Below are 18654 nucleotides of genomic sequence, written 5' to 3' on the forward strand. Positions count from 1 at the left end.
TTCCCTTATAACTCTTTACCCCCACTTCACTTTCCAGAAAGACTAGATGGCAAGGGGAGGCAAGGCTAGGATCCTTGCCTAAAGTCATATGTGATCTTAATCCATCTCTGCAGTATTTTCTTTCATCTCGATCTGATTCCTGCAGAAATATGATCAAAAACTGATCACAAAAGTATTCCAAAACTATGGAACACCTTGCTTCCAACCGCTAGTCTGAAATCAATTTATGGGAGTGGTCATTGTATAGATCACTGACAGATTTGATCAACGTAATCACTTTGGCTACAAATATTAACCACTTTACCCCCGGCGGTACAAATTTCTCCGTCCCTTTTTTCCCCCCTAAAAAACCAGGGACGGAGAAATCTGTACCTTCCGCGCTACCGCCGTTGTCCGCGCTCCCGCCGCTCGTGCGCGCGCACCCGCCGCTCGTGCACGCCGCCGCCCGCCCGGAGATCAATGAACGGGAACATCCATTCCCGTTCGTTGATCTAAGCCCCCGCAATGATCCGCTGCTTCTGTTACAAACAGCACGATCATTGTGATTCTCCCAGCCTCCTACTGCTTCCTGTAAGCGTCCTTCCGGTCGCTTACAGGTCGCATGTAAACATACTCACTGTGGCCATCTTGTGGCCAAATAGTAAACTACACCCTAAAGCATTTTACACATACAAATATATTGTATTACACAATAAATTAACTCATTACCTCCCACACTCTCCAATTTTTTATTTTTTTTTGTAATTTAAAAAAAAAAATATATACAATAAAAAAAAACAACATAAATAGTTACCTTAGGGACTGAACTTTTAAAATATTTATGTCAAGAGGGTACTGTTACTTTATAAACTACGGGCTTGTAATTAGGGATGGACGCAAAACTGAAAAAATGTACCTTTATTTCCAAATAAAATATTGGCGCCAAACATTGTGATAGGGACATAATTTAAACGGTTTTATAACCGGGACAAATGGGCAAATACATTTCATGGGTTTTAAATACAGTAGCATGCATTATTTAAAAACTATAATGGCCGAAAAGTGAAAAATAATATTTTTTCCCACTTTTTTTCCTTTTTTCCGATTAACACATTTAGAATAAAATAATTCTTGGCATAATGTCCCACCTAAAGAAAGCCTAATTGGTGGCGAAAAAAACAAGATATAGTTCATTTCATTGTGATAAGTAATGATAAAGTTATAGACGAATGAATGGATGGAGAGCTGAAAGATGAAAATTGCTCTGGTGTTCAAGGGGTAAAACCCCTCAGTGGTGAAGTGGTTAATGTGTAAATCTGCCTTGAAAATTGTCAGTCCACCTGGATTATTCCATAGATGTGAGATCGTTGTCTGATCTGGCTATTCCCCCCCCACCCCACCCCATTCCTATATGAATGACGATGAAAAAGAATAAGCAGTGGCATAAATACAATACTACTCAAGAGACCCAAGAATCTAATGACATGTTGGAATCTATGATGTTTTTGCTGTCATTTTAATTAGTTATAATTGCTTTTTGTTCCTCCAGGACAAATGCTACCAATACTGGCCCGACCAGGGCTGCTGGATATACGGCAATATCAGAGTCTCGGTGGAGGACGCCATCGTCCTGGTAGACTACACGATACGGAAGTTCTGTATACAGCCTGTAAGTCAACCACACTGTCTCCTTACTGAATGTTCTCCAGCCTTGCTGGCCTCATTACAGTGGGAGAAAACTCTGACATTTATATTACCCATACAGTTATCATATTTGCTTTTGTGCACAAGTTATATTGTCTGTTTACAAATGACACATTGCCAAAGTACAGTTTATCTGCTCTGAAAGCTGCTTTTGCATTTTATTGCATAGCTGTTGTGTTTATATATTAGAATCTATGTTTATATATTAGAATCTATCTAGTAATCACTTCTCAGCTCTTTCTGCTTCTCAGCTCAGTACAGCTCAGTTTCGGCAGTTTGCTAATGTTTACTAAATGTACCTGACAAAGGAATGTGAACAAAAGATAATGTTATTATCTCTTTGGATGCGGCCAGAAGCTGCCCACTCAAGCAAGGAGCTTTCCACTGAAGAACACAGTGCTGTGTTTAACTGTTTGGATGCTGTTCTGCTACAATTGTTTTTGTGGTAGTAGATTTTATGCTGTAAATAATCTTTTAGAGCAAAGAGAAAATGATGAGTTTCATACAGCTTTAAAGGGACCCTGAACAGTGGGGTAAATTTTAAAATTGGTACTCACCTGGGGCTCCCTCCAGCCCACTGTAGGCTGCGAAGTCCCCGGCATCCTCCTGGCTAGGCGTCATTGCGGCGGCCGGCGTGACAGTACTGCGCATGCCCAGTTCATAGTTAGAAAACCGCGCATGCGCAGTACTGTTACAAGGAGCGTCACCGATCAGGATGTGAAGACCCGACACCCAGCGGGAGTGTTGCCGGTAACGGAGCCGCCAGAGGGACCCAGAACGGAGCCAGGAGGACACCGGGGGACCTCGCAGCCTACAGTGGGCTGGAGGGAGCCCCAGGTGAGTACCATTTTTAAATTTACCCCACTGCTCAGCGTCTCTTTAAAAATGTAGGAACAGGTCATGTACATTTATTATAGTTTATTAACACCTCTATAAGTGAGGCAAAACACTGTACAAGACGCACAATTTATCTGCACCAACAGTCATTTCTTGGAAAATTACGTTTCTCCTGAATTCTCATGGATCTGATAAAGGAAAGTCATGCTGACGGAGGCCATTTTGCCTATGACTGCATTCTGAAGGGACCTGAGGAAGCAGGCTTGTGACCCACGAAACGCATTGTCTCTCCCTCTAATAAATGTATTTAACCCAATCTGTTTGCACCCCTTTTTGGAGGAAAGTCCAATATGTATCCTTCTTTTATATGCTTTTAGAAGCAGAATTGATTTTAATCGCCAAGTACAGGAAACTGTACAAGGAATTGTTGGCCCAGACAGCTCAGCAACCTTACATGGTTACCTACATAGTCCTATATGTACAGTAGTTACCTTTTTTCTCCTGAGATTTCTCCTAGGAGATAATTTTTCAACTTCTTTTTTTTAAAACAACTTTTTAGCACGTTGCAATTGAAAAAGTGCCAAAAAGCAGATGAAAAAGTACTATAAAATGTATTGTGAGTATTTTTCAACTTGCTGGTGGTTTAAAATGGACCTGAACTCTTACACAGGACAGAAGGAAAGCATAGAGAAATGCACCCTGTATGTATTTAGAGAGTTTAGCCTGTCTAATTCCCCCCTCATCAGTGACTAAGTACAAGTTGTAATTTGATCCCTGAGCTGTGTCAGCAGAAAGTTAAAAGGTAATCACTGGATGTTAACAATATGTCTGCTTCCCTGAAAGCAGGAAGTAGACAAATTGCAGATTTATTGCAGGATTTGTATCATCTGTAACAAAGAAATGTTTTTCTTTAAAAAATTATTATGCTGTTGCTTATCTTTTAGAGCCAGAGAGGAAGTTCTGAGTTCAGGTCCCCTTTAAAAGATTTTTTTTTTATTGACATTGTGTAAATATATCACCTAGGAGAAAAATGTAATTGTATATGGGCCATAGTTACATAGCTGTACATACATAGGTATTCACATGGATTCAATGATGTGAGCACACATTGACATTAAATGTCAATAGTTCATATATTTTAGCTCTGGGACACTTTATAGATTGCCATTGAGCAGAGACAATAAAACATTAAATCTAATTAGCAAATGTATATATAAAATAAAACCATTGGATATCTAAAAAAGGGTATTTTTAGGAGTAGGAGGATAGATACAATTGTTTATCTGCGTCAGTTTATTTTAATAAAAACGCAAACAAAACTCGAACCGTAAAACAAGATGGTCCCAGTGAGGTGTTTTTTTTTAGGGAATTAAACAGGCTAAACTCTCTAAAAACACACAGGCCCATATGCAATTTACTTTTTCTCCTGAGTTTATCCTAGGTGATCATTTTTCATCTTCTTTTTTTAAAAGAACTTTCCAACGTTTTGCAATTAAAAAAGTACCAAAAGTAGTAGAAAAAGTACTGCCAAAAATTATTTTGAATATTTTTTTGCTTGCTGGGGGTTTAAAAGGCATTTTATTGACAAGCGGCCATATGGCTGGAAAGTGTACTGGTTAAGGGCTTTGCCTTTGTGGCTGGATAGTGTACTGGTTAAGGGCTCTGCCTTTGTGGCTGGATAGTGTACAGGTTAAGGGCTTTGCCTTTGTGGCTGGATAGTGTACTGGTTAAGGGCTCTGCCTTTGTGGCTGGATAGTGTACAGGTTAAGGGCTCTGCCTTTGTGGCTGGATAGTGTACAGGTTAAGGGCTCTGCCTTTGTGGCTGGATAGTGTACAGGTTAAGGGCTCTGCCTTTGTGGCTGGATAGTGTACAGGTTAAGGGCTCTGCCTTTGTGGCTGGATAGTGTACAGGTTAAGGGCTTTGCCTTTGTGGCTGGATAGTGTACAGGTTAAGGGCTCTGCCTTTGTGGCTGGATAGTCTACAGGTTAAGGGCCTTTGTGGCTGGATAGTGTACAGGTTAAGGGCTTTGCCTTTGTGGCTGGATAGTGTACAGGTTAAGGGCTCTGCCTTTGTGGCTGGATAGTCTACAGGTTAAGGGCCTTTGTGGCTGGATAGTGTACAGGTTAAGGGCTTTGCCTTTGTGGCTGGATAGTGTACAGGTTAAGGGCTCTGCCTTTGACATGGGAGACCAGGGTTGGAATCCTGGCTAGGGTCAGTACCTATTCAGTAAGGAGTTCAAGGCAAGACTCCCTAACACTGCAGGGTGGCCTCTTGAGCGCGTCCCAGTGGCTGCAGCTCTTGAGCTCTTTGAGTCTGTCAGGAGAAAAGCGCTATACAAATGTTCGGATTATTATTATATGCAATTCAGTTTTTCACCTGAGTTTTCTCCTAGGAGATAATTTTTCATCTTCGATTTGAAATAACTTTCCACCACTTTTCAACTAAAAAAAACGACTAAAAAGTAGGGGAAAAGTACTATCAAAATTATTTTGAGTATTTGCTTGCTTTCTGGTGGCTTAAAAAGCATTTTATTGACAAATTTAAAAATATCACCTAGGAGAAAACCCAGGAGAAAAAGTTAAATGCATCTGGGCCCCAGGGTGCATTCCTCTCTGTTTTCCTTCTGTCCTGTGCAAGAGTTCAGATCTACTTTAAATGCCTGTTTTCCAACTCCATATTGCCAGTATAGTTAGCCTGCCTGCCTTTGGCCCATAGTAATGTCATCTGCGTGAAAAATCACAATCCCAGCCATCTTTCTTATTTATGTAATATAAAGTATATTCTGTAAGCACCACACTGTTTTTCTACATGTTGACCTTTCACACAGAAACAGATACGTTTTATCTTACGTACTTGGAGATCCAAAAGCAAGGTTCTGTCGGGAAAATAAAAATAAACTTATTAAAAATCCAGTAAGGGAGGGGAACACCGAGAGCCCAATATGGTGCAGTATGTTTTGTAAATTGGATAGATGATACTGTAACAAAGTTTATACTCACAAACATAGGTTGCCTTCCAGGCAACCACTGTATAAGCAGGTGGGGAGATTAGACCTGTCCCCACTCAGGGTTAAGAAGTCGCTCTCTGTAGAAAAGAAGAAAGGGGGCCAAACCCCTCCACCAAGGGTGGACAATTTTTGTAGACGAAACAGAGGCGCCAAAAGAGTAAAATAAGATAAAAAGTTTAAAAATCGGGGGGGGGGGGGGGTTGATGGGTGGATCCACCTCTCCCGCAAGCAAACAAGTGAAGATGTTGATTTTTCAACACATAAAAGGTTTTTATTCATACACTCCAAACAATATTGCAACGCGTTTCGCGGGTTCAACCCACTTCATCAGGCTATAAAAACGGAGTATAACACTTGTGTGCAGGGTTTGTCAGCTAGACATAGAGGCGCTAAGCTGACAAACCCTGCACACAAGTGTTATACTCCGTTTTCATAGCCTGATGAAGTGGGTTGAACCCGCGAAACGCGTTGCAATATTGTTTGGAGAGTATGAATAAAAACCTTTTATGTGTTGAAAAATCAACATCTTCGCTTGTTTACTTGCGGGAGAGGTGGATCCACCCATCACCCCCCCTGATTTTTAAACTTTTTATCTTATTAAAAATCCAGTCTTGCTTTCAATGTGAAGATGCATCCTAATGTCAGTCTCTTACTTTGCCCCGCAGGTCCATGACGGCTGCAAGGCCCCCAGGCTGGTCACACAGCTGCATTTTACCAGCTGGCCTGACTTTGGAGTGCCTTTCACACCCATTGGCATGCTGAAGTTTCTCAAGAAAGTCAAATCGCTCAATCCCGCTCACGCCGGACCCATCGTTGTCCACTGCAGGTGAGGAATAGCTCAGTATTCTGACTTACATACAAATTCAACTTAAAGGACTTCCGAGGCCAAAATCCGGGCCCAAAACATAAAAAAAGTTAGCTACCTTCATGGCTTTGTAAGGCACGGAGGACGCCGTCCGCGCCCTCCGTGCCGTTCCGCCTGGTCCCCTCTGGTGAATAGCCCCCCGAAAGGCTGCGACCCCACGGTCCGGCATCTTCTGCCCCTATAAAGATGGCCGCCGGAGCTGGCCACGGCTGCGCAGTCCGCATAGCCGCTACTGCGGCTGCGCAGCTCTAGGGCCAACCCCCCGATCACGTAACAGGCAGCGTGGATCGGAGGGTTGGCCCTAGAGCTGCGCAGCCGCAGTAGCGGCTATGCGGACTGCGCAGCCGTGGCCAGCTCCGGCGGCCATCTTTATAGGGGCAGAAGATGCCGACCCGGACCGTGGGGTCGCAGCCTTTCGGGGGGCTATTCACCAGAGGGGACCAGGCGGAACGGCACGGAGGGCGCGGACGGCGTCCTCCGTGCCTTACAAAGCCATGAAGGTAGCTAACTTTTTTTATGTTTTGGGCCCGGATTTTGGCCTCGGAAGTCCTTTAAGAACAAAGCTCCCTATCTTGTTTGTAAACCGGAGACTAAATATAACATGTATCTTTTGGGCATATAAGACGCTCCAGACTACAAGACGTACACATAGCTCCCAACTTGTCCCTCTTTCGGAGTGACAGTCCCTCTTTGTTAGCCCTGTCCCTCTTTCGCCCTCATTTGTCTCTCTTTCAGGACTTTGTCTCTCTTTCTATGTAAATATATATATTTCTCTACTAAAAATGTGTTTGATTGACTCTAAACTTTATTCCCATCCTTTAAATTGATATATTACTAATTTTAAAATGTTAATATGAAGTAAAATGAACCAGGATAGAAAGGACAAGTGTGGTTTGAATTATAAAAAAACATATTTTTCTTATGAAATGTTTATGGTATGCGTGACTAGCGGTGTGATAGGGGGTGTGGTCAGGGGTGTGAGAGAGGCGTGGCTTATGTGTCCCTCTTTAACATCTCAAAAAGTTGGTCAGTATGCGTACATAGGTTAACAGGGCAAAAATCAAGGAAAACAAATGTACTAAACTTGGTGCGTCCATGGTCCAGGAGCGACTTGTAGATGTCCACCTTCAATTATTGTGTCCCCTTTGTACCTCCTGTGTCCCCTTCTGTCCCTCGTGTCCTCCTCCCCTTGAACAAATGAAAGCAGTAGCAGCACGGCTCACCTAATGCATCAGAGCTTGCGGTGATCAGAGTCCTCTCCTTCACTGCTCCCCTAGCGCCAGCTTCTGCTGATCGTATCATTACACATGACCGACACTAGGGGAGCAGTGAATGAGAGGACTCAGATCACCGCAGGCTCTGATGGATTAGGTGAGCCATACTGCTGCTTTCATTTATCCAGGGGAAGCATAGGAGGACATAAGGGGGGAGCAGAGGAGACATGGGACAGTACAGGGAGTCCCCAACATCGCGGAGGGTCAGTGGTCCGTATTGGCGGGCATTTGTAAGTTGGGTACTTCCTGTATTTGGAATATAGGACACAGTGATTTTTTTTCTTCCAATTTTTGGAGGAGAAAAAGTGCGTCTCATATGTCGAAAAATAAGGGGTTTGTGTGTGTGTGGAGTGTGTAAGGGGCTACAATGGTCCTAAAAGGCCCCTTACTAAAATACTAAGGAAAACAAAAGTTTGCTTTCTTAAAACAGAAAGAATTTGCGATAATTCAGGTTGGAGTGAGCTGTAGATGTCTCCCAGTGCATCACTGCTGAATTCATGCAAATTAACCATTGTACCCTTAGAAGCTAAACACACCTCCAGAACCGCTGGAATGCAATGATGTGTCAGCTTGTTAACCTCCTTGCCGGTCTAATTCTCGCCGGCAAGGAGGCAGCACAGCACTTTTTTAAAAAAATTTTTTTTTTTTTTTAAATCGCTACATGATAGCCGCCGAGCGGCGGCATCCCCCCACCCCCTTCGGCGATCAGAGTAAGCAGGAAATCCCGGTTCAGAACGGGATTTCCTGCAGGGCTTCCCCGGTCGCCATGGCAACGGGGCGGGATGACGTGGGACGTCACAGGGAATCCCGATCCGCCCCTCAGCGCTGCCTGGCACTGATTGGCCAGGCTGCGCAGGGGGGCGCGGCGGGTAGCGGCAAATCGGCGGCGATCGCGTACTACACGCAGCTAGCAAAGTGCTAGCTGCGTGTAGGGGAAAAAAATTATGCAAATCGGCCCAGCGGGGCCTGAGAAATCCTCCTGCGCAGGTTACCCCGAGCTGAGCTCGGGATAACCGGCAAGGAGGTTAATTTGTACAGAGCCATAATAATCCAACATGCATACAGACTGTTTCGGATTGTTAGATCCTCATCAGTGCATGTCATGGATTAATTTGGCTCTATGGAGTAGGGCTTGTAACACCGAGAGGTACAGACTAACCAGCGAGCTCATGGTGAACCAGAACTCATTGGAGTGTGTGAGGGGCTACAATGGTCCTAAAAGCCCCCTTACTAAAATGCTAAGAAAAACAAGAGTTTGCTTTCTTAACCACCTTAGCGGTATGGACGAGCTCAGCTCGTCCATTACCGCCAGAGGGTGCCGCTCAGGCCCTGCTGGGCCGATTTACATGAAATAAAGAGCAGCACACGCAGCCGGCACTTTGCCAGCCGCGTGTGCTGCCCGATCGCCGCCGCTCTGCGGCGATCCGCCGCGAGCAGCGGCGAAAGAGGGTCCCCCCAGCCGCCTGAGCCCTGCGCAGCCGGAACAAATAGTTCCGGCCAGCGCTAAGGGCTGGATCGGAGGCGGCAGACGTCAGGACGTCGGCTGACGTCCATGACGTCACTCCGCTCGTCGCTATGGCGACGATCTAAGCAAAACAAGGAAGGCCGCTCATTGCGGCCTTCCTTGTTTATTCCGGGCGCCGGAGGCGATCAGAAGAACGCCTCCGGAGCGCCATCTAGTGGGCTTTCATGCAGCCAACTTTCAGTTGGCTGCATGAAATATTTTTTTTTTTATTTAAAAAAAACCCTCATGCAGCTGCCCTGGCGATCTTAATAGAACGCCAGGGTGGTTAAAACAGAAAGAATTTGCGATAATTCAGGTTGGAGTGAGCTTGAGATGTCTCCCAGGCACCACTGCTGAATATATGCAAATTAACCATGGTTACTCTTAGAAGCTAAACACACCTCCAGAACCGCTGGAATGCAATGATGTGTCACCTTGTTAATATGTACAGAGCTAGAATAATCCAACATGCATACAGACTATTTCGGATTGTTTGATCCTCATCAGTGCATGGCATGGATTAATTTGGCTCTATGGAGTAGGGCTTGTAACACCGAGAGGTACAGACTAACTAGCGAGCTCATGGTGACCCAGAACTCATTGGAGTGTGTGAGTGGTCCTAAAAGCCCCCTTACTAAAATACTAAGGAAAACAAGAGTTTGCTTTCTTAAAACAGAAAGACTTTTCAATAGAATAGATGAATAGAATAGAATAGATTTGCTTTAGTAACGATGCCTTAATAACAGTGTCAAATTATAACAGTGTCAAATTTAGGGCAGTGATTTTGCTATGGGCAGAGTTTCTGTAGGTATTTGGCATTACTGCCATTTGCGGGTGCTCTGATGATAATTCTGACGGTGGTAACGCCTCCTTGTCTGCAGAGGGGGTGTCACAGCGGTAGCACTGGCAGCGCTGCTCCTGCAGGTTAATTAAGGACTCTCTGAATTATGCATGTGTCATCAGAAATCTGCTCACTCCGTTATGTGCTGTCTGACAAAACCGTGCTAAAAAGGATCCGCACTTCCTCTTTCCACTTTAACCCCCTCCGACCCAAAGCGGGGTGCCCTCTGTTTCCCTCTGATGACTGCAAGCCTTTCAGGAGGCCTTACACCCCCAGATATACCATGTGACTGCTTAGTAAGCAGAGCCCTTATGTTATGCTATTTATGTTGTATTTTGTTTCCCTGTGAGTCGAGCTTTCACGTATAAAAATATCTATTTCTAAATATTATGCAGGAGAACAGAGGCGCCAAAAGGATAAAAGGAAGCTAAATGAGCTTAAAAACCCAAATTCTTGGTAAATAGAGGAGGTAGTGGTGGACATACCTCCTCCAAGTAGACACACAACGACTGTAGTAAAGACAGTCAATATATTTTATTTATGAACTCCAAATATGCAATGCGTTTCGCAGGTTTGATCCCACTTCATCAGGCAATAACAACGGAGCAATAGCATATGTGGTCAGTAGAAGAGCCAGGCACCTCTCTTTTTTTTCTATTTCTAAATATGATCATGTGACCCATAGCTTCTAGCAGAGAGAAATAAGAAAAGGTGATACATGGCAGTGAGTGCAAGCCAGATAACTAGAGATTAAGGTGTTGGGGTCTCTGGGGACGCCTCTTATGGCCCATACTCACGGGCTACTTTTGTGGCCTGTCGCTAGCACACGGGAACGTGTGCGCGACAGGCCGGCGACAGCTCGTCGCCAGGTCCCTCCGCAAACACACGCGGAAGAGGGATCAGTGCAGCGACGGAAGCTGACGCCGACGTTCCTCCCCCCCCCCCCCCCGCTGGAAGCGCCGTGGATTTTCTATTGGTTGCTGTCGCTAGTCCGCATACACACGCGGACTAGCGACAGTTGCGGCGAAGTTGCGGCGGCAACTGTCGCCATGCGATTGACAGCCGCCAATCACCTGGCGACAGCAGCGACCCAGCGGCGGTTTGGGGTGTGGGGTGTGCGCCTCATACTCACGGGCGACCTGTCGCCGCAACACGCGCACGCCATGTGGTTGCGGCGACAATTGTAGCCCGTGAGTATGGGCCATTAGTCTAATAGCAATCAGTGTGTGACGGCTGGGCTGGGAGGGATAGGGGGGCGCACTTTGGTGTCTCAGCCTTGGGTGCTGGAGGACCTTGTCCCGGCTCTGAGCAGCTCCCATACAGATGCATATTTCATACTGGATTCTCTGGGGAAGAGAGGAAAGCTCTGCACAGCTCTGTAACATTGCAGAATGCCAATAAAACTATTTCCAGTGAGCAGCCTGACCCTGTGTCCTCGCTCTCCTGCTGAACCTGCTGCTATATCTCTGGGCTGTAAATACCAGGGAGGTCTCAGCAGATAGTTTCATTTTCTCCCCACTGCAGCCCTGCCTTCTATGGGAAACTATTGCTACACCGGAAGAACCCTCAGCTTGTATTGCAGGAACAAGCCGGGAAAGGCCAAATGCAGGATTTATTTATATTATCTTAAGATGGTGTGGAAAGTGGTTGGAAATGTTTGTTTTCCTGTGTCCTCATTTGAGAGATTTTCTTTCCTCACTTCCTGTTCCTGTGAACTCTATGAAGTATTGTGGCATGAACATGATAGCTGGTAGTCCCAGGAACAGGAAATGAGGAACAACAAATATGAGTTGAAGATTCTCTTGTTTTGCTCTGCAAAACAATGTTTGAATAGTTGCAGTTTCAGTCTTTTGGAAAGATTTGCCCACTTCCTGTCTAGGAGGCAGGCGGCATCTGTTACTGGCACAGGAAGATGGCTTTGCAAACCCAGCCTGCCAGATGATGAAAGCACCAAAGAGATTGCTAACCCACTTAAACCCTGACTTCTTTTTGCAATTCCATTTCCAAAAATTGGCAGGCTTCTAATGGACGCCTGTGTTTAGTATCGGTAATAAAGCACTCAAACAGTGAGTTGAGTACCCACTGCAGCTACATAGGAATTAATGGTTGTACGTTCAGCTACAACCAGCAGTCATTGGGCACTGGGGTTAGAAGCTTTGTGTTAGGCACTTACATGGGGGAGGAGGGGGGGGGGTTCTTTTACTTTCCAGTGCCCAAGGCTCTTATAATTGGCATGGATGCCCACGTGCACAGAGCAGGAACCATTGAGACTTATGTTCCCCACCTGCACTTATGAAGCAAGGGGCAGCAGCATTGCCACTCCCCCAGTCTCTTTTAGGAACACTATGAAATAGCTGTACTCGTCATATGTACAATAATGTTTGCAAATTAATCTTTTTTAACACGTAGCACTACTGTAAATGTGAAGGATTGCTTATTTCTTAACAAAAACAGAGGGTCCCCTTTAAGTTGAGAGACGTCAAAGGTGAAGAAAGAGTGCAGGTACCAATGTTATTCAATTAGCTAGTGCACACTTGAATGTGTTTTCCCCTTACAGATAAAAACAGACAGCAGTGAAGCACTGCAGGCATTTTCTCTATAAATTACATTAGCTTATGTGATAAAACGTGCACGTTTTCACACATACAGACACACATGGTGTGCAGAAAACACATACAGAAAACCGACAGACAAGTGTGCTCCCAGCCTCAGCTTATTACACTCACTCTGTCCATCTTTGATGGAGCAGAACTGGCTCTGCAGTCCTCTCCAGCATCACTACAGTACAGAGCACTTGGGGAGGGGTAGAGAGGCTGGGGGCTGGGCTCTACAGGCTCCTCCAGCATCACTACAGTATAAAGCACTTGGGGAGGGGTGGAGAGGCTGGGGGCGGGGTTCTGCAGACTCCTCCAGCATCACTACAGTACACAGCACTTGGGGAGGGGTAGAGAGGCTGGGGACGCCCTGACGCTGTACAGAAGAGCCTGCTGCACACTGAATAGGGACTGTCTACAAAACTTTGTATGATTCCTTATCAGTGGCTGAGCATATGCAGTCATTAGAACAATTGTGCAGAGAGCAGAAAGTTCTTTCTCTCCTTGCTCTTAGTTGTCAGTCTCTTAGGACGGGGCCCCCTGGGGCTTCTGCCCCCCGCAGCTGCATCCCTTGCAGGAGTCTATTGTTATGCCCCTGGGTGCAGAGCTGGCGCTACCATAGAGGCAAAGAGGGCAATTGCAGCAGGGCTCCAGGGCCTGTAGGGGCCCCCAAGGTGCCCCCCCAACTTAACTGTTGCTCCCTGAGGCAGAGTCTTTGGCAAAGTAGCGTCTCACCTGTGCTGGCGGGTGCACTCCTCTGTCGGCCTGCACTCCAGTCTTCATCCACTTCTGGCTGCATCTTCTCTGTGACCCACAGCATGCTATTATGTAATAACGTGTCGGGTCACAAAGGAGAGACACCCTAAGAGGATGAAGTTGGGGAGTGCAGGAAACTACAGACTCAAGCTCAGGGGCCTTAGGGGGAAATGTGGCTGCAATAAAGGGCCCCAAATTCTGCTTTTTTGTCGGGGAGGGTGTCTGTTAGGGGAGCCCCCTGGTTTATTTTGCCCAGGGGCTCCATTGTTACTAGGACCGGCCCTGAATGGGTGTAAGGGTTAATGACAGGCCATTGTCACTAGTGACAAGCACCTAGGACGGACTCAGGTCTCTCACATCCCGGTTATTTCCAGCCCTGAAGATGTAATTGGTTTTCAGCTGAGCCGTGAGATCCTTGTATTTCTGCATCTTAGTTTCAGGTTGAGACGTCCTCTCGTGTCCCCTTGTAAAGGGCAGCTAGACGTCTCCCGGAGGCGGTAAAGCTGGGAGGTCAGTTCAGGTCATGAGTGAACATATAGAGCAATGGCGGGAGGAGAGGGGACCGCTGTGCGATGGAGGATACACATGTCAATGGCACTCTGTCACGAAATGTAAGAGCTGTGATTTACTGTGCAACCACGCCACCTTGTGGCCTCAGTGGTGTAATACAAGAACAATACCCAAGATTGCCTTCTTATACTATGTACTGTAGGTACAGGCAGTCCCCCAGCTTACAAACAACTCGAGTTACGTTTCATACATACAAACTATGAAGTGTCTTCATGTACAAAATATAAAACACTGTTTTTTTTATTTACTATTGTTGTTGTTACAGTGTTTGTTTAAACGTAGTTTAAAACAAATTAAAGGATACGTCCAAGGTAATTAAAAAAAATAAAAATCCACTCACCTGGGGCTTCCTCCAGCCCCTGGCAGCTGTCCTGTGCCCTCTCTCCACCCCCACCCTCCCCCTGAAGCTCCAGTGGCTCCTGGTCTTCTCCGCTGCAGATAGGTCAGCTTCTGGATCGTCTTATTCTGCGCTCCACCGTGTGGTTGCGCTGATGTCATCAGGACTGTACTGTGCAGGCGCAGAACTACTGTACCTGCGCAGAACAGTCCCGATGATGTCAGTGCGACCACGAGCCATGGAGCGGAGAAGAAGCCTACCCGGAGCCGACCTGGCAAGGTCGGCATCTGCAGCGGAGGAGACCGGGAGCCACTGGAGCTGCGGGGGGGGGGGGGGGGTGGAGAGAGGGCACAGGACGGCTGCCAGGGGCTGGAGGAAGCCCCAGGTGAGTGGATTTTTATTCTTTAATTACCCTGGACATATCCTTTAAAGGCATGTTGAAAACAACCAAAATACCTAGTTTATCATATTATTATTATATTTATAAAGCAACAATATACAGGGGAATTACAGGGGGGGGGGAGGATGTGAATGCGGGCAATGCGAATTAAAGAGAGGCCAGAAAGGAGTTACAATAATCAAGGCGGGAGATGATGAGGCCATGAATGAGCAGCTTGGTAGGGGGTCAGGAAGGGCCAGTTCTGGGAGATATTGTGGAGATGGAAATTGCAGGCTCTGAGAAAGATAATAGATCAGGCGTGCTCACAGACACGGGTACCCTGGGAGGTAACTGCTAAAGCACACCTGAAGTGATAGGGATATGGAGGCTGTCAAATGTAGTTCCTTTTAAACAATACCAGTTGCCTGGCTGTCCTGCTGATCTTTCTGGGATCCGTGGTGTCTGAATCACACACCTGAAACAAGCATGGTGCAAATCTTGCTTATTCAGGATAATGAGACGGAGGATCAGCATGGCAGCCAGGCAATCTGCATTGTTTAAAAGGAAATCCATATGTCGGCCTCCATATCCCTCTCACTTCAGGTGTCCTTTAAGAAGTTGCAATAGTAGCAGGTGAATGAGCCACATCTCAGTACTTTTTTTTTTTTTAGCAGTAAGTAACAGTGAGGCCTCATTCACACCTAAAATAGAAAACGCAAGCGTTTTGCTTTTCTCTGCGCTTTTTCCCCCCTCCCCTCCCGGCGCTCCACTGCGCACTGCGTTTCTGTAAAACAGCTTTTCTAAGTGCTTTTCCAGAGCGGTTTTGTCATTCACTCCCTGACATCAGCCAGGAAGTGAACTCTTTGACCCGGAAAAGAATAAATACAATGTATTTATTCTAAAAAATGCAATCTTCCTATACCTTCCATTATAGCAAAAACGCCCCAAAAATGGTACAGTTACCGCTTTGCTGAGCATACAGCGCACAAACCGCGCTGATATGAACCTTCTCATAGAGATTTATTCCACAAGCATTTGTAGGCGATTTTAAAAATCGGCTGCACTTGAAAAAAGGCTGAAAACGCCCGTAGTGTGAAGAAGCCCTCACGGCTGGTGACCTGTTATGCGTTTAACGTGAACGAAGCTCTAGATTGTTAATTTAGGTCAATTATGGCACAGCGATCAAAGCACTAACCAGCAGCATAATAAACACAATTGCCCTTTTTTTTTCCCCGAAATTTGGCATTGTAAAAATAGCAATCAGATAACTATTGTACAGAATTCTTATTCCCCCCCCCCCCCCCCCCTTTCTTTGATAAATAGGCCCATCAGCACCTGCTGGAGTATCTGCTGCACCTGCTGAGCTTCTCATACACAGTAGTTAGATTATTGATGTGTTGCAGGAGCACATGAGCTGCCCCGGCACCTGTGTACACTTGTCTTTCCATAAAGGGGAATGTGGGGAAAAATAACAGGGGAACCCTCTTCCTATAATAGCTCATATTGATGGTTCCTGTGATTGTAATAACACCAGGCTCACCTAAATGGCTAAAGGAGACCAGGAGCCCAGTGGTGCAGAATCGTGTAAGATCCAGAAAGGTAAAATGCTAAGGATGTATATGCTCACAAAGGTGGGTTGCAAATCCCTGCAACCACCGTCAGAGCAGGCGGGAAATCAACCGCCCTGCTTGGTTTTTCAGGTCTGTGACAGGAACTGGCCGGTCGCACTCCAAGTGTTCTTCAAAACGTAAAAACTATCACCTCTAAAGAGTTATGGCAAGACACTTAAAGTGGATCCGAGGTGAACTTTTACACATTGCATAATTGTGTTCCTTTCCTATTGTTTATAGGGCATTCCTCAAGCCAAATACTTTTTTGTTTTTGTTTTAATACTCTAATTCCCTATAAACTAAAAAAGCCACGCCCACAGGTTTTCAGAGAGCCTTGGCAGTAGCAAGGGCTCATGGGAGCTCAGTCTGGGCAGGAGGAGGGGGAGGTGTTACTAGCCATTGATTTCAGAGGCAGAGGGGAGGAGGAGAGGGGATTAGGCTGATGGCTCAAGATACAGATAAGCCTGCCTCTGTGTAATGTTTACAAACAACATGGCTGCTGTGATTGTATCACAGGAAGAAATAATCATATTCTATTGAAGCTGTTTGGAGCTAGATTTGCTGTGTAAACCATCTAAACTTTAGATAAGATACATAGACAAGTTACTTGTTATAGTTAGTTTTTCATCTCGGATCCGCTTTAAAACAGGGGCGCCCAGTGCATAAGAAATAGGCTAAAAGATAAAGGCGTTCATGCTTGCTACACAGCCATAGCAGTTAAGGCACCTGTTTTTTCACTGACCCGAGGAAGCGGACAAGCACCCGCGAAACACGTCAATTTTATATGCTCAAACAAATTACCTGTTTATAATAAACTGGTCCAATTTCTTCAAGAGTGGCAAGATTACCTCTCTGTTTATAGGATCAACAGCTTATTAACCTATCTTTTACGCATTCAGTTCCTCCACCCCTTTTTTTAAGTGCCCCTCCTACAAACACTATATATGGTAAATCTCAAGGAAAGAAAGTGGATGACTTCATTTAACGTATGAACTTGTTCTGTTTTGCAGTGCTGGCGTGGGCAGGACGGGCACCTTCATCGTCATTGATGCCATCATAGACATGATGAACGAGGAGAAGAAGGTGGATGTATTTAATTTCGTCTTGAAAATCCGCGGTCAGAGACCTCAGATGGTGCAGACCGATGTAAGTGGAGTCCATGGACAAAGGAATTGAAGGGAACCTGAAGCGAAAGACATATGGAGGCTTCCATATTTATTTCCTTTTAAACAATCCCAGTTGCCTGGCTGCCCTGCTGATCTCTTTGACTGCAGTAGTGTCTGAATGACACACCTGAAAGAAGCATGCAGCAAACCATGCGGCTTCAGTCAGAGCCCCTGATCTGCATGCTTGTGCAGGGTCCTTCTGTATTAGAGGCAGAGGATCAGCAGGACAGCCAGGGAATCAGCATTGTTTCAAAGGATATACATATGGCAGCCTCCATATCCCTCTGTGTTCAGGTGTGCTTTAAAGACTTCAGCCTAAACAAACATACTGTCATTAAGTTACATTAGTTATGTTAATTAAAATAGATAGGAAATATAATCTCTTATCCACCCTGTTTTAAAAGAACAGGCAAATGTTTGTGATTTCATGAGGGCAGCCATCTTTTTGGTTGAAAAGAGGTGACCGAGAGCATGAGACACAGTTCCAACTGTCCTGTGTCCTGATCACCCCTCCCAGCTGCTAGGCAACGAGAACAACAACATCAGAAATCCCATCATGCTTTGCACAGCATCAGGGGGAAAATGCATGGGCAGTTTTCTGTGATGGGGCAGAGCTTAGCTTCTGCGCAGCTAAAAATCAGGCTTTGGTAAGAAAAACAAAGTTCTGATGCTGTGAAACTGTTAAAGAAACACCAAGCCTTCTCAGTGCTGTTGAGTAGGTTTTTAGTCTGGAAGTTCACTTTAACTTTTTACAGAAAATGGTCCCTCAGATAAGCAGAAAGGAAGGGAAGTGAGACCTTCAGGGCAGAGAGCAGTTTTGACTCTCCTGAAAAGTCATGGATGGTGAGGTAGGAGACCGAGAGGGTGTCAGCCGGGCCCTTGGATCACAACTAGGCCCTGGGCTCCTGCCTGGGTTTCTCTGTGGTTAATCTGGATCTGCAGATAGGGCAGCACGCTGTAATGCACAGGGAGCTCTCTGGTCCATGTGACTAACTCTCTAATTCTTTCCTTGTGTTGTTTCAGATGCAGTATTCCTTCATCTACCAAGCCTTACTAGAATATTACCTGTATGGTGACACGGAGCTGGACGTGGCGTCACTGGAGAAGCACCTGCAGACGCTGTACAGTCCGGCCCCTCACCATGAAAAGTCTGGCCTCGAGCAGGAATTCAAGGTAAGGTCCTCACTTCAGACATATCACTCAGGCCCCATTCACACTGGAAACGCAAAA

General features: G+C 45.7%; 1 protein-coding gene across 2 annotated transcripts in view; it reads left to right on the forward strand.

Moving 5' to 3' along the window:
• The window catches only part of PTPRE (protein tyrosine phosphatase receptor type E), a 362965-nt gene that overhangs the window by 320924 nt on the left and 23387 nt on the right, over window positions 1-18654 (forward strand). For both annotated transcript variants that reach the window (XM_068257334.1, XM_068257335.1), the window contains 4 exons: window positions 1529-1648; window positions 6194-6354; window positions 17269-17404; window positions 18448-18597. In XM_068257334.1, coding sequence (XP_068113435.1) covers window positions 1529-1648; window positions 6194-6354; window positions 17269-17404; window positions 18448-18597 — 567 coding nt within the window. The remainder of the gene's footprint in view (window positions 1-1528; window positions 1649-6193; window positions 6355-17268; window positions 17405-18447; window positions 18598-18654) is intronic.

The sequence above is a fragment of the Hyperolius riggenbachi genome, chromosome 10, assembly GCF_040937935.1.
Source record: "Hyperolius riggenbachi isolate aHypRig1 chromosome 10, aHypRig1.pri, whole genome shotgun sequence".
NCBI classification, from domain to species: Eukaryota; Metazoa; Chordata; class Amphibia; order Anura; family Hyperoliidae; genus Hyperolius; species Hyperolius riggenbachi.